This window comes from Lepidochelys olivacea (assembly GCF_965140295.1).
Source record: "Lepidochelys olivacea isolate rLepOli2 genome assembly, chromosome: 22".
NCBI lineage: Eukaryota > Metazoa > Chordata > Testudines > Cheloniidae > Lepidochelys > Lepidochelys olivacea.
The window spans coordinates 5331193-5347411 of NC_140432.1; the positions used below are offsets into that span (position 1 = coordinate 5331193).

General features: G+C 52.6%; 1 protein-coding gene across 1 annotated transcript in view; it reads left to right on the top strand.

The window, feature by feature from the left end:
- Positions 1 to 16219, top strand: part of DDX25 (DEAD-box helicase 25) — a 47703-nt gene continuing 31484 nt past the window's right edge. Inside the window, exons 1-4 of the mRNA XM_084612022.1 lie at positions 1 to 91; positions 6400 to 6466; positions 10301 to 10348; positions 14597 to 14732. Of these exons, the coding sequence (XP_084468148.1) occupies positions 35 to 91; positions 6400 to 6466; positions 10301 to 10348; positions 14597 to 14732 (308 nt within the window). The 5' untranslated portion in view covers positions 1 to 34. The remainder of the gene's footprint in view (positions 92 to 6399; positions 6467 to 10300; positions 10349 to 14596; positions 14733 to 16219) is intronic.

Genomic DNA, 16219 nt, shown 5'->3' on the forward strand with positions numbered 1-16219 from the left:
TCCAACGGCCGGGCGGGGGCGGCGCGGGGCGGCCATGGGCTCCCCGGAGCGCGGCTGCTCCGAGCGCGACGCCGCCTGCCTGGCGCACAGCGTGAGTGGGGCCGGCCCGGCCCCGCCGGAGACCTCCGCCTCCGCGCCCGTCAGCCCGGGCCGCCTTCGCCGCCACCCGCCCTGTCCCCCTCACTGCCCCTCAGCCCGTCCGCCTTCACCCCATTGCCCCCCCCCGTCCCCCCTCACCCCATTGCCCCTCCCCCGTCCGACCCCTCACTGCCCCTCAGCCCGTCCGCCTTCACCCCATTGCCCCCCCTCGTCCCCCCCGTCCGACCCCTCACTGCCCCTCAGCCCGTCCGCCTTCACCCCATTGCCCCCCCCCGTCCCCCCTCACCCCATTGCCCCTCCCCCGTCCGACCCCTCACTGCCCCTCAGCCCGTCCGCCTTCACCCCATTGCCCCCCCCGTCCCCCCTCACCCCATTGCCCCTCCCCCGTCCGACCCCTCACTGCCCCTCAGCCCGTCCGCCTTCACCCCATTGCCCCCCCCGTCCCCCCTCACCCCATTGCCCCTCCCCCGTCCGACCCCTCACTGCCCCTCAGCCCGTCCGCCTTCACCCCATTGCCCCCCCCCCGTCCCCCCTCACCCCATTGCCCCTCCCCCGTCCGACCCCTCACTGCCCCTCAGCCCGTCCGCCTTCACCCCATTGCCCCCCCCGTCCCCCCTCACCCCATTGCCCCTCCCCCGTCCGACCCCTCACTGCCCCTCAGCCCGTCCGCCTTCACCCCATTGCCCCTCCCCCGTCCCCCCTCACCCCATTGCCCCTCCCCCGTCCGACCCCTCACTGCCCCTCAGCCCGTCCGCCTTCACCCCATTGCCCCCCCCCGTCCCCCCTCACCCCATTGCCCCTCCCCCGTCCGACCCCTCACTGCCCCTCAGCCCGTCCGCCTTCACCCCATTGCCCCTCCCCCGTCCGACCCCTCACTGCCCCTCAGCCCGTCCGCCTTCACCCCATTGCCCCCCCCCGTCCCCCCTCACCCCATTGCCCCTCCCCCGTCCGACCCCTCACTGCCCCTCAGCCCGTCCGCCTTCACCCCATTGCCCCCCCCGTCCCCCCTCACCCCATTGCCCCTCCCCCGTCCGACCCCTCACTGCCCCTCAGCCCGTCCGCCTTCACCCCATTGCCCCTCCCCCGTCCCCCCTCACCCCATTGCCCCTCCCCCGTCCGACCCCTCACTGCCCCTCAGCCCGTCCGCCTTCACCCCATTGCCCCCCCCCGTCCCCCCTCACCCCATTGCCCCTCCCCCGTCCGACCCCTCACTGCCCCTCAGCCCGTCCGCCTTCACCCCATTGCCCCTCCCCCGTCCGACCCCTCACTGCCCCTCAGCCCGTCCGCCTTCACCCCATTGCCCCCCCCGTCCCCCCTCACCCCATTGCCCCTCCCCCGTCCGACCCCTCACTGCCCCTCAGCCCGTCCGCCTTCACCCCATTGCCCCCCCCGTCCGACCCCTCACTGCCCCTCAGCCCGTCCGCCTTCACCCCATTGCCCCTCCCCCGTCCCCCCCGTCCCCCCCCGTCCGACCCCTCACTGCCCCTCAGCCCGTCCGCCTTCACCCCATTGCCCCTCCCCCGTCCCCCCTCACCCCATTGCCCCTCCCCCGTCCGACCCCTCACTGCCCCTCAGCCCGTCCGCCTTCACCCCATTGCCCCTCCCCCGTCCCCCCCGTCCGACCCCTCACTGCCCCTCAGCCCGTCCCCCCTCACCCCATTGCCCCTCCCCCGTCCGACCCCTCACTGCCCCTCAGCCCGTCCGCCTTCACCCCATTGCCCCCCCCGTCCGACCCCTCACTGCCCCTCAGCCCGTCCGCCTTCACCCCATTGCCCCTCCCCCGTCCCCCCCGTCCCCCCCCGTCCGACCCCTCACTGCCCCTCAGCCCGTCCGCCTTCACCCCATTGCCCCTCCCCCGTCCCCCCTCACCCCATTGCCCCTCCCCCGTCCGACCCCTCACTGCCCCTCAGCCCGTCCGCCTTCACCCCATTGCCCCTCCCCCGTCCCCCCGTCCGACCCCTCACTGCCCCTCAGCCCGTCCCCCCTCACCCCATTGCCCCCCCCGTCCCCCCTCACCCCGTTGCCCCTCCCCCGTCCGACCCCTCACTGCCCCTCAGCCCGTCCGCCTTCACCCCCATTGCCCCTCCCCCCCGTCCCCCCTCACCCCATTGCCCCTCCCCCGTCCCCCCGTCCGACCCCTCACTGCCCCTCCCCCGTCCCCCCTCAACCCCATTGCCCCTCCCCCGTCCCCCCTCAACCCCATTGCCCCTCCCCCGTCCCCCCGTCCGACCCCTCACTGCCCCTCAGCCCGTCCGCCTTCACCCCATTGCCCGTCCCCCCCGTCCCCCCTCAACCCATTGCCCCTCCCCCGTCCCCCCCGTCCGACCCCTCACTGCCCCTCAGCCCGTCCGCCTTCACCCCATTGCCCCCCCGTCCCCCCTCACCCCATTGCCCCTCCCCCGTCCCCCCCGTCCGACCCCTCACTGCCCCTCAGCCCGTCCGCCTTCACCCCCATTGCCCCTCCCCCGTCCCCCCCGTCCCCTCTCAACCCCATTGCCCCTCCCCCGTTCCCCCGTCCCCCTCAACCTCATTGACCCTCCCCCGTCCCCCCCGTCCGACCCCTCACTGCCCCTCAGCCCGTCCGCCTTCACCCCATTGCCCCCCCCGTCCGACCCCTCACTGCCCCTCAGCCCGTCCGCCTTCACCCCATTGCCCCTCCCCCGTTCCCCCCGTCCCCCCTCACCCCATTGCCCCTCCCCCGTCCGACCCCTCACTGCCCATCAGCCCGTCCGCCTTCACCCCCATTGCCCCTCCCCCATTACCCCTGTTCCCCCCGTCCGACCCCTCACTGCCCCTCAGGCCGTCCGCCTTCACCCCCATTGCCCCTCCCCCATTACCCCCGTCCCCCCCGTCCGACCCCTCACTGCCCCTCAGCCCGTCCGCCTTCACCCCATTGCCCCTCCCCCCCGTCCCCCCTCAACCCATTGCCCCCCCCGTCCGACCTCTCACTGCCCCTCAGCCCGTCCGCCTTCACCCCATAGCCCCTCCCCCGTCCCCCCCGTCCGACCCCTCACTGCCCCTCAGCCCGTCCGCCTTCACCCCATTGCCCCTCCCCCGTTCCCTCCGTCTCCCCCCGTCCGACCCCTCACTGCCCCTCAGCCCGTCCGCCTTCACCCCATTGCCCCTCCCCCGTTCCCCCCGTCCCCCCCCGTCCGACCCCTCACTGCCCCTCAGCCCGTCCGCCTTCACCCCATTGCCCCTCCCCCGTTCCCCCCGTTCCCCCCCGTCCGACCCCTCACTGCCCCTCAGCCCGTCCGCCTTCACCCCATTGCCCCTCTCCCCCGTCCCCCCTCAACCCATTGCCCCCCCCGTCCGACCCCTCACTGCCCCTCAGCCCGTCCGCCTTCACCCCCATTGCCCCTCCCCCCGTCCCCCCTCAACCCATTGCCCCCCCCGTCCGACCTCTCACTGCCCCTCAGCCCGTCCGCCTTCACCCCATTGCCCCTCCCCCGTCCCCCCGTCCGACCCCTCACTGCCCCTCAGCCCGTCCGCCTTCAAACCCATTGCCCCTCCCCCGTTCCCCCCGTCCCCCCCGTCTGACCCCTCACTGCCCCTCAGCCCGTCCCCCCTCAACCCCATTGCCCCTCCCCCGTTCCCCCCGTCCCCCCTCAACCCCATTGCCCCTCCCCCGTTCCCCCCGTCCCCCCTCAACCTCATTGCCCCTCCCCCGTCCCCCCCCGTCTGACCCCTCACTGCCCCTCAGCCCGTCCGCCTTCACCCCCATTGCCCCTCCCCCGTTCCCCCCGTCCCCCCTCAACCCCATTGCCCCTCCCCCGTTCCCCCCGTCTGACCCCTCACTGCCCCTCAGCCCGTCCGCCTTCACCCCCATTGCCCCTCCCCCGTCCCCCCCGTCCCCCCTCAACCCCATTGCCCCTCCCCCGTTCCCCCCCGTCTGACACCTCACTGCCCCTCAGCCCGTCCGCCTTCACCCTCATTGCCCGTCCCCCCCGTCTGACCCCTCACTGCCCCTCAGCCCGTCCACCTTCACCCCCATTGCCCCTCCCCCCGTCCCCCCCACCGCCTGACCCCTCACTGCCCCTCAGCCCGTCCGCCTTCACCCCCATTGCCCCTCCCCCATCCCCCCGTCCCCCCTCACCCCATTGCCCCTCCCCCGTTCCCCCCCGTCTGACCCCTCACTGCCCCTCAGCCCGTCCGCCTTCACCCCCATTGCCCCTCCCCCGTTCCTCCCCGTCCCCCCACCGTCTGACCCCTCACTGCCCCTCAGCCCGTCCGCCTTCACCCCCATTGCCACTCTCCCGTTACCCCCCGTCCTCCCACCGTCTGACCCCTCAATCCCCCTCAGCCCGTCCCCCTTCACCCCCATTGCCCCTCCCCCATTACCCTCTGTCCCCCCGTCCCCCCACCGTCTGACCCCTCAATCCCCCTCAGCCCGTCCGCCTTCAACCCCATTGCCCCTTCCCCGTTACCCTCTGTCCCCCCGTCCCCCCACCGTCTGACCCCTCACTGCCCCTCAGCCCGTCCCCCTTCAACCCCATTGCCCCTTCCCCGTTCCCCCCCGTTCCCCCACCGTCTGACCCCTCACTGCCCCTCACCCCGTCCGCCTTCAACCCCATTGCCCCTCCCCCGTTACCCTCTGTCCCCCCGTCCCCCCACCGTCTGACACCTCACTGCCCCTCACCCCGTCCCCCTTCAACCCCATTGCCCCTTCCCCGTTACCTTCTGTCCCCCGTCCCCCCACCGTCTGACCCCTCACTGCCCCTCAGCCCGTCCGCCTCCAACCCCATTGCCCCTTCACCGTTACCTTCTGTACCCCGTCCCCCCACTGTCTGACCCCTCACTGCCCCTCAGCCCGTCCGCCTCCAACCCCATTGCCCCTTCACCGTTACCTTCTGTACCCCGTCCCCCCACCGCTTGACCCCTCAATCCCCCTCACCCCGTCCGCCTTCAACCCCATTGCCCCTTCCCCGTTACCCTCTGTCCCCCCCGTCCATCCACTGTCTGTCCCCCTCAATCCCCCTCACCCCATCCCCCTTCAACCCTATTGCCTCTTCCCTGTTACCCTCTGTCCCTCCAATCCCGCCCACCCCGTCCCCCCGTCCCTCCACCGTCTGACCCCCTCAATCCCCCTCAATCCCCCTCACCCCGTCCCCCTGGTTCCTCCACCATCTGTCTCCCTCGCTCCATCCCCCTGTTACTCCACTGTCTGTCCCCCTCAATGCCCCATTGCCCCTTCCCCGTTACCCTCTGTCCCCCATCCCCCCACCGTCTGACCCCTCAATCCCCCTCACCCCGTCCCCCTTCAACCCCATTGCCCCTTCCCCGTTACCCTCTGTCCCCCCGTCCCCCCACCGTCTGACCCCTCACTGCCCCTCAGCCCGTCCGCCTCCAACCCCATTGCCCCTTCCCCGTTACCCTCTGTCCCCCCGTCCCCCCACCGTCTGACCCCTCAATCCCCCTCACCCCGTCCCCCTTCAACCCCATTGCCCCTTCCCCGTTACCCTCTGTCCCCCCGTCCCCCCACCGTCTGACCCCTCACTGCCCCTCAGCCCGTCCGCCTCCAACCCCATTGCCCCTTCCCCGTTACCCTCTGTCCCCCCGTCCCCCCACCGTCTGACCCCTCAATCCCCCTCACCCCGTCCCCCTTCAACCCCATTGTCCCTTCCCCGTTACCCTCTGTCCCCCTCACTCCGTCCCCTCACCGGCTGTCCCCCTCAATCCCCTTCACCCCATCTGCCTTCAACCCCATTGCCCCTTCCCTGTTAAACTCTGTCCCCCTCAATCCCCCTCACCCCATCCCTCCACTGTCTGACCCCCTCAATGCCCCTCACCCGTCCCCGTGTTCTGCACCGTCTGTCCCCCTCATCCCGTCCCCCTGTTATTCCACCGTCTTACCCCCCGCAATCCCCCTCATCCCGTCCCCCTGTTACTCCACTGACTGTCCCCCTTCAATCCCCATTACCCTGTCCCCCTTTAATCCCATTGCCCCTTCCCCCCGTTAAACTCTGTCCCCCTCAACCCATCCCCCTGTTACTCCACTGTCTGTCCCCCTCAATCCCCGTTACCCTCTGGCCCCCTGCTATTGCCTGTGCACCTACTACCCCCGTCCTCTCTCCCATAATTACCCCCTCTTCAGCCCTGTTCCCCCTCCTGTTACTCTGTTCCCAGTTACCCCATCTCCTCTCCCCCCTACCATTACCCTCATCCCCCTCCTGATACACCCTTTTCCCCATTCCCCTTTTACTCCGTTACCCCCCCCACCTCCTCAGTCCCCTGGCTTGTTACCCCCAATCTCCCCTCTGCTTATCCCCACGCCCTGCTCATGTCCCTTCTCCCTTCCAGTTTTCTGGACTCTGCACCCCCCGGAAGAGCCTCAGGAGCATCAGGAATGCCAACTTCCCCACCCTAGGTAAGGGCCCGGCTGAGGATCACACCCTTAAGTGAGCACTGGCCCCACGAGTGGGGTGCTGCCCCGTTGCACTCAAAGCGGGTCCCCACCTGTTCCACAGCGGGTAGTAAAAAGAAAGGGTATTTCTTAGCTGTCCCCTTTGCATTCCCCGTCAGGACAGTGACAACTTGTGTAGACAAACCCCATGAAAGTTCATGCAGAGTAAAGCCGGGTGTGAATTTAAAGAATAGCTGTTTCTGAATACCTTCCAAGTACATGCTCTTATTCAGAATAATAGTGCCTTTTTCTGAATTAATTTAATTAAGTTCCAAATGAATTAAGCTCATTTGGAGTAAAGCACACTTATTCCTGAATACTACTGTCCACATATGGCGTTAATAAGGAATAACTCCCTGTGTAGGCTGCCGCAACAGTGCCCACATGTATGTTGAGTTAATCAGGAATAGCTGATACTGTCCTTTGGATTTGGCACTCAGTACAACTTCCACTTCTTTTAGCTTCCTCTTGGCAGTGTAAATAACATTTCCTCTGTCATTGGTGGCCCAGGCTCCAAATACTCAGCTGATTTCCAAATTGTCTATGTTATTTATGAGGTATGGACAGAAGCTCAGTCTTCTATGTGGTAACAGCATCTCTTGTAGATCCATTAGGAGCATCTCTGTTCTCCTTGTGCTTTGGACTGTGCATTCTTCAGACATGCCACCTGGTGACCTTTTGGTTTTGTTGTTCAGTTTCTTATTTCCTGTGAGGCATGATAATTTGCACCACACAGTGGTAATGTCGGCTTCTTCTCAGTAGGATCTGCTTCATCTCGTGTATCAGGCCTAAAAGCCCTGCCCTTTGGATTCTGATCATATACAAGCCACTCTGAAGTTTCCCTAGCTTTCTGTTTGATTTCCCCATATTTATTTTTGTATCCTGTGTCATGTAATTGTAGGTGTTTTCAGTATCTGCATAACTGTGCAATCCTTTAATGAATCTCACAAAACTCTTGGACTATTGAGTAATCTCACTAAGATCTTGGGCTATGGCAATGACTCTTGTGGCAGTGAGTTCCAACACATTATGTACTGCATAAAAATTATCTCCTTTATCAAATTTTAAATTTATTCTATTTCAATTTCATGGGATGTCCTTTTGTTTTTGTATTGTAAGAAAGGGTAAATAGAAGTGCTTTTACCTATTCTATGCCAATCATTCTTGCCCCTCTTCTTTGTCTCTTTTCTAAATGAGGTAGTCATGATCATTTCAATCTCTCATATGGAAATCTTTCCATTCTTCTTAGATATTAAAGTAAAAAAACTTTAAATTTGACATGACTCTTTAGTTGCAGGGTATAAATCTGTAAGATCCCCAAAGTTTTGATTTTTAAAAGTACAATATACTTTGTCTTGTATTAAATGTGCTGGCTTCTGACTAGCTGTATCTTTTAAAATCTTGGCTTGTGAATAATTGTTGGCTATCCAACAATCAGCTTGGACCTTGAGAGGTCATCTAGTCCAGTCCCCTGCACTTGTGGCAGGACTAAGTATGATCTGGACCATCCCTGACAGGTGTTTGTCTAACCTGCTCTTAAAAATCTCCAATGATGGAGATTTCACAACTTCCCTAGGCAATTTATTCCAGTGCTTAACCACCCTGACAGGAAGTTTTTCCTAATGTCCAGCCTAAACCTCCCTTGCTGCAATTTAAGAGCATTGCTGCTTGTCCTATCCTCCGAGGTTAAGAAAAACAATTTTTCTCCCTCCTCCTTGTAACAACCTTTTACGTACTTGAAAACTGTTGTTATATCCCCTCTTAGTCTTCTCTTTTCAAGACTAAACAAACCCAATTTTTTCAATCTTCCCTCTTATGTCATGTTTTCCAGTCCTTTAATCATTTTTGTTGCTTTTCTCTGGACTCTCTCCAACATGTCCACATCTTTCCTGAAATGTGGTGCCCAGAACTGGACACAATACTCCAGCTGAGGCCTAATCAGCGCAGAGTAGAGCAGAAGAATTACTTCTCATGTCTTCCTTACAACACGCCTGCTAATATATCCCAGAATGATGTTAGCTGTTTTTGCAACAATGTTGCACTGTTGACTCATACTTAACTTTTGGTCCACTATGATCCCCATATCCCTTTCCGCAGTACTCCTTCCTAGGCAGTCATTTCCTATTTTGTATGTGTGCAACTGATTGTTCCTTCCTAAATGGAGTACTTTGCATTTGTCCTTATTGAATTTCATCCTATTTACTTTAGACTATTTCTCCAGTTTGTGCAAATCATTTTGAATTTTAATCTTATCTTCCAAAGCACTTGCAACCCCTTCCAGCTTGGTATCGTCCGCAAACTTTGTAAGTGTACTCTCTATGCTATTATTTAAATCATTGATGAATATATTGAACAGAAGTGGACTGAGAACTGATCCCTGTGGGACCCCACTCATGTCTTTGCAGCATGATTGTGAACCACTGATAACTACTCTCTGGGACAGGGCTTTGGAGCGGAGCCTGGAGCTGGAGCACGGAGCAGCTCTGGAGCAGTGGAGCTGCAGGTTTCCGCCTAGAGTGGAGCGGAGCCGGAGCACAGCTCCAAAGCCCTGCTATGGGAACAGTTTTCCAACCAGTTTTACACCCACCTTATAGTAGCTCCATCTAGGTTGTATTTCCCTAGTTTGTTTATGAGAAGGTCATGCGAGACAGTGTCAAAAGCTTTACTAAAGTCAAGATATACCACATCTACCACTTCCCTCCTATCCAAAATGCTTGTTACCCTGTTGTCATAAATATAAAGGGAAGGGTAAACCCCTTTAAAATCCCTCCTGGCTAGAGGAAAAATCCTCTCACCTGTAAAGGGTTAAGAAGCTAAAGGTAACCTTGCTGGCACCTGACCAAAATGACCAACGAGGAGACAAGATACTTTCAAAAGCTGGGAGGAGGGAGAGAAACAAAGGGTCTGTGTCTGTATGCTGCTTTTGCCAGGGACAGAACAGGAATGGAGTCTTAGAACTTTTAGTAAGTAATCTAGCTAGGTATGTGTTAGATTATGATTTCTTTAAATGGCTGAGAAAAGAACTGTGCTGAATAGAATGACTATCCCTGTCTGTGTATCTTTTTTGTAACTTAAGGTTTTGCCTAGAGGGATTCTCTATGTTTTGAATCTAATTACCCTGTAAGGTATCTACCATCCTGATTTTACAGAGGTGATTCCTTTACTTCTATTAAAAGTCTTCTTGTAAGAAAACTGAATGCTTTTTTATTGTTCTAAGATCCAAGGGTTTGGGTCTGTGGTCACCTATGCAAATTGGTGAGGATTTTTACCAAACCTTCCCCAGGAAGTGGGGTGCAAGGGTTGGGAGGATTTTGGGGGGGAAGGACGTGTCCAAACTACGTTTCCCAGTAAACCCAGTTAAAGTTTGGTGGTGACAGTGGAAATTCCAAGGGCAAAGGGTAAAATTAATTTGTACCTTGGGGAAGTTTTAACCTAAGCTGGTAAAAGTAAGCTTAGGAGGTTTTCATGCAGGTCGCCACATCTATACCCTAGAGTTCAGAGTGGGGAAGGAACCTTGACACCTGTCAAAGAAAGCTAGCTGGTTGGTTTGGCATGATTTGTTCTTGACAAATCCGTGCTGACTGTTACTTATCACCTTATTATCTTCTAGATGTTTGCAAATTATGATTGCTTAATTATTTGCTCCATTATCTTTCTGGGTACAGAAGTTAAGCTGACTGGTCTGTAACTCCCTGGGATGTCCTTATTTCCCTTTTTATATTGTCTGTTTAAAATAAAAGTATTCTGTTCTATGCTTGCACATTCAATGTACGTTTTTTGTGATTTTCTTTCCTTAAGGGGAAAAATATGCAAGTTATGGAGAAGAGGAGAAGGAAGATGATAAAGGTGGGATCACAAAACTTTTTCAAGCTCTGCTTGATTAAAGGAGCGTTGCCAAGTCTATTCAGCTTATAATTAGGATCTACTGCCTATGTTTTGGTCTTGTGGGTGTGTGTACAATGACTCCACCTGTCTGCTCCCTTTGAGTGATCAGGCAGTGTCAATAAAACATACAAGAGCTCTGCTTTCTCAGTCCTTCAGAGAACAGGGTTCTTGCCTTTTTGATTTGCTGTTTGCTCACATTAGTGGCACATCTGGAAAGAGTGGAGAGGATAGTGGGATGTCTTCACAAAGAAACCCACGTTAGTCACAAGTAGGGCTGTCAAATGATTAAAAAAAATCACAATCACTAGATTTAAAAAATAGTTGCAATTGCAATTTTAATCACACTGTAAAATAATAATAAGATGCCGATTTAAATTCAGCATGGAAGCATGTCCTCTGGAATGGTGGTCAAAGCATGCAGGGGCATGTGAATGTTAGCATATGTGGCACATAAATACATTGCAATGCTGGCTACAACAGTGCCATACAAGCCTCTGTTTCACTTTCAGGTGACATTGTAAATAAGAAATGGGCACTATTCTCTTCCATAAATGTAAACAAACTTGTTTGTCTTAGTGATTGGCTGAACAAGAAGTAGGACTGAGTGGACTTGTAGGCTCTAAAGTTTTACATCATTTTGTTTTTAAGTGCAGTCATGTAAAAAAAAATTCTACATTTGTAAGTTGTACTTTCATGACAGAGACTGCACTACAGTACTTGTATGAGGTGAATAGAAAAGTACTATTTCTTTTGTTTATCCTTTTTACAGTGCAAATATTTGTAATAAAAAATAAAGTGAGCACTGTGCACTTTGTAGTATGTATTGTAATTGAAATCGATATATTTGAAAATTTAGAAAAATATCCAAATATTTATTATAAATTTAAATTAGTATTCTGTTATTGTTAAACAGTGCAATTAAAACTGTGATTAGTCGCAACTTTATCTAGTTAGTTTGGTTTGCATTAATTGCGTTAACAGCAATTGACACCCCAGTCACAAGGTATTTATTATATACTTATCACTCCATAAATGTACACAGTACTGTAAAAGGCGTAGAAAAAGCATAGTCCTTGCTCCAAAGAGCTTACAATCTAACAGACAAGACATGGAATGCAAATGAGACAAAACAACTTAAATTGTACTTTTGTTACAGTCCTTATTTATGGAATAGGCTAAGTTTCTATAACCAAAGTTAAAGGTTTATTCCGGTTAATTACCATTGGTTAAAGATAGATTCTGCTTCCTTTTGCTCTCCCATTATCAAAAGGTATTCTCAAATGAGAATTCAATGAGATTCTTATTAACTTCCTGTCTTAAACTTTTTATATTGTGCTGTACACTTTCTAGCAGCTGCTGTTTCACCTCAGAAGTGACTACTGTTTAGTGCTGGGTGAAGTGAAGTGATTCCTGGGTGAAGCGATGTGTAGTTTGTACAATCAAGGGTTCATTTAGATGAAAGGTGCTATATAAAAGTGAAATTGACATTGAGATCAGTAGGGAAAGTGAAAATGACATTCTTAAAGCAAGATGAAATTGGTCTTGTTACTCTTTAGTGTCCATGTTACTGTGCATCAGAAAGAGGGCTTTTTGAGAAATAAATTCCTTGATTATATTTTTTGTAACTCTAATCCCCTAATACTGTAATTGCCACTTTAGGTCTGTATTGTGCATTGTGATCTGCGTGTTCTGAGCCCCACTGAAGTCACTAGGGCTCTGTATGTGGCAATTTGCCTTCACAACTTTCTAGGTTACAAATCATAGAATCATAGAATATCAGGGTTGGAAGGGACCCCTGAAGGTCATCTAGTCCAACCCCCTGCTTGAAGCAGGACCAATTCCCAGTTAAATCATCAAATGTATATAGCCTACTTGTTGATGAGGTATATTATAATTAGAAAATGTGTTTATTTCATCATAACTGTTCGTTACAGGTGGAGCTTGCAGCGCTACCAACTGCCTTTTTGTTCTGTATTTGTATGGCACCTAGTACAATGGGGTCCTTGTCCATGACGAGGGCTCCTTAGTACTATGACAATACAAACAATAAATGTGATAATTAAGGTTGCTTGACACTTCCCATTGTAAGACACTGTGTTCAGATGGTTATAGCTTTGCCAAACTTTAACCATTTGGGCTGAAACTTTCCATGTTGGGTATCTGCTTCAGGCTGAGTTATTTTTGGAAAGTTTTAGCTAAACTGATGTAGCCATTTCTTAGAACAAGGCTATGGAAAAATACATAATTTTGCTATATTCTGTTTTGCTGAGAAGCTTTAGTGCCCTATACTTTAAAGCAGGGACTTGAAATCTGGCAGGGGAATGGCCTTTGTGTCAGGGATGTGTGAGAAATGGAAAGACTTGGTTCTATTCCGGATTCTAAAGGTCGCACACCCTTCTGCCTCTTTCCTCAAGCTTTTGATCCCTTTTGCCTGTTTCTCTACAACATGTCTTCGACCTAGCTCTGTTTTTCCTCACCCCGGCTCCTCATCCCAGACTCCCCCCCATGCCCACTCAGTCCTATTCTCCCTTTTGTGGCTTCCCATTTTAGCCTCAGTTTCTTCCTGCTCCCACTCCTAGTCACCAGTCTCCTTGCCCAACCAGTCCCATTCTCTCCCCTGGCTCCTCACCCAATCTGTCTCCCCTTTCCTACAGCCTCCAGTCATGTCCCATAGAATCATAAAATATCAGGGTTGGAAGGGACCTCAGGAGGTCATCTAGTCCAACCCCCTGCTCAAAGCAGGACCAATCCCCAACTAAATCATCCTAGCCAGGGCCCTAGTCCCTTTCTCCCCCAGTGACTCCCAGTCTAAGGCCATGGTTCCTCTACAAACTTGTGCTAGCCTAGCTACATCATCAGGGTGTGAGGAGGTGCTGGAAAAAGCCCCTAGTGTAGAGAAAGTTATACTGGCAGAAGCACAGTTTCGCTCTTATGGCGGCATCCACACTAGGAGCACTTGGCTGGTGTGGTATCTGGCCACAATCTCCCTCCCTCGGCTCCTCATGCAACGTCAGTATTCCTCCATCCATTCCCCAGCTGCTTGCCCCGAGTTTTTGTCCAGTGAGTCCCACTTCTCCTCTCCACACACCCCCCGGCATCAGATCTGTCACAAGGGGACTAAATTCACATTGCACAGGCAACCTTAATTCTGGCATTTTCTAACTTTTGGTTGTGGTTCATTATTGTTCAAGTGATCTGAACAGCATGAAACTAGAATGACTTAAAGGGTTTGTCTACACATGGAACTATTCAGGACAGCTCTTCCTGAATAACTCCATGTGTGAATGTTTTTATTCTGCAATATTATTTTAATGTGTTTTTTGAATTACTCTAAAGCTAGGAGCCCTGGGCATGGACCAGGACCCCATTGTACTGATGCTGTACAAACGCAGAACAAAAAGACTGTCTATGCCCCAAGGAGCTTATAAAATCTAAGAGTCAACTGGAGAATACAAGGAAACAGTGAGACAATGTTGGTGAACATGATAGGCAGTGGTCTCTCCACACATAGTCAGTCAGTAATGGCTCCACTTGTAGACAAACCCTAACATTATTCAAGTCCTTAATGTTGAGAATGGGGGGGATAAAACCATTTAATTAATTACATTGAAAGTGCTTTACATTTTTTTCATTTCAAAATGAAATCAAAGAGCATTGCAATAAAAAAGAAGAAAGGGCAAGATCCGGTGAATCTACAAAGGAATGTCAGGGACGGTGCAAGGTGTCTGGGGTGGAAGAGACAGGGAAGAGCACATTGGTCTCTTTTTGAGGAGGGTTTTGAGATTGCATTAAGAATCTCGGGGGGTGTAGGAGTTAATTGAGTTAGATAGAGTTTGCAAGGTGAGCTAGATTGGGTCAGGGAGTCTCTCTGTTAACCTGAGGAAATTACAAATTAAGATGGAGTAGACTTAAATATTTGGCAGGGCTACAGAGGGTGGTGCAGTTGTTTTTCCCCTCAAAGCGGGCATGTCTAGGGTTGCAATAACTCCATTGTTTGAGACAAAGCTATGTGAGCCCCATCATACTTTTCCACCTTATGTGTGTTGACTTCATTTTTTTTCGTTTTGGGGGCTTGTATTTACTTTTTTGTTTTAAAAACACTCCATTTCTAGCAGTTACGAGAAGTGAGCTGTGACCTTTATACAACCTGCTAGGTGTGGTGAACTGTTCCCTTTTCTCTTTTTTTATTTTTTTTCCATGCTCACCTAGTGGATTTAGCAGAAAATTCCCTTTTAAACAAGCTTATCCGGAAGTCTCTGGTAGAATCCAGTCATCATGTTGAAGTCCTGCAGCGAGATCCCAGCTCCCCTCTCTTCTCAGTAAAAACCTTTGAAGAACTGCGGCTGTAAGTATAGAACTACAGACTGAAAAAAGGGCAGTCTCAGATAAATGGGCCAGTAGTAACTACCTGGGGGGTTTAGTCATGTTCTATCACACAGTCTCCTTTGAATTTGGGAGTGACAGTACAATACAGTAAAAACCAAATACAGCTGAAATGGGGAAGACACGCAGACATATATTGAAGGGTCCATCCTTTCCACTGTACTGTGATCTTGTGAGACTAACGCGTCCTGGTACCATATCCAAAAAACACGTAGAAACGTGATTGTAATCCACCCATATTTTAACACTGATTTTTAGATGCCATAGCTATAGACACCTTAAAGAGATTTTGTTTGTTTTTCTTTTCCATACTGGCAAGAAAAAAAATCTACACCTATACTGGAAACTGTTTTTAATGTTGGAAAATATATAGGCTAAAATAGTTCCTAAACATTGTGTAGAAAGACTTACATGTTGTCTTAAACCAACTGTGATCTGACCATATTACAACATGGATTTTCACTGATGTTTCCTAACCACGTTTAAACATGGTTATTTTTGTGGTGTACCCAGGCCCTGATTAGGGTTAGAGCTGGATGCAAGATTTCCAAGGGAAACCTGAAGGTGTATAGGAGATGATGGTATGTCAACAGATGAATCTTCCTTCTGTCTGCTGGTCTAGAGCCACAGCAAGGAACAGTTAGAACACGTCTTCATAAGCTTTAAAACCAAAACATGCTGATAATATGCTGCAAAAGATCTTATGGTGATACCTTCTCCCAAGAGTATGTGTGGTACCTATGACAGAGCTTTGGGTTTGGTCAGTATTTTATATTTCCTAAAAGAAGATGGATTGGGCAATAATTCCTTTCATGATAAGGGACATAAAATAAATTGTAAAAGGTCACACCTAATTGCTTTCCTCAGCAGAATTGAGGATTGGTTGAATACAGCAAGTGGGGCAGTACCTGAGCTAAGATGGTTAACATGTGAGAGACAGATATTAAACATTGGTAAAGCATCTTTTTGTATCCTGAGTGGCCCATCTCTTAAAGAATGCAGAGAGTCCCCCAAACCCTACTGAGTGTGTGAGTAATTGGATAAAACTGGTTTGGAAGGTAGGGTGGCAACCCTGGATTGTGGTTGGGGTACCCTATCTATCTCTCTGGACTTGATAGCAGGGGCTGACTCTGATAAGAGACTGTCAGACAGAACAGGTCTTGCTTTTTAGACATCTTTTTTTCTTTGACTCAACTGAGAATGTCATATCTAGTTCAGCTAGATAGGTTAAGCTAACCATTGCTTTTGTTTTAACTCCATTTTCTCTTGGCTTTTAATAAATCTTGTTTTTGTTACAAATACTCTGGTATCAGTAATTTCACATGCCTGAATGTCCTAATCAAGTTCCCGGACTGGAGAAAAAGGACATGAGAAAAATCCTGTAACACATTTTATTTAGTAGGATTTGGAAATCTAATCCTAGGTATGTTATGACCATATCTCAGATGG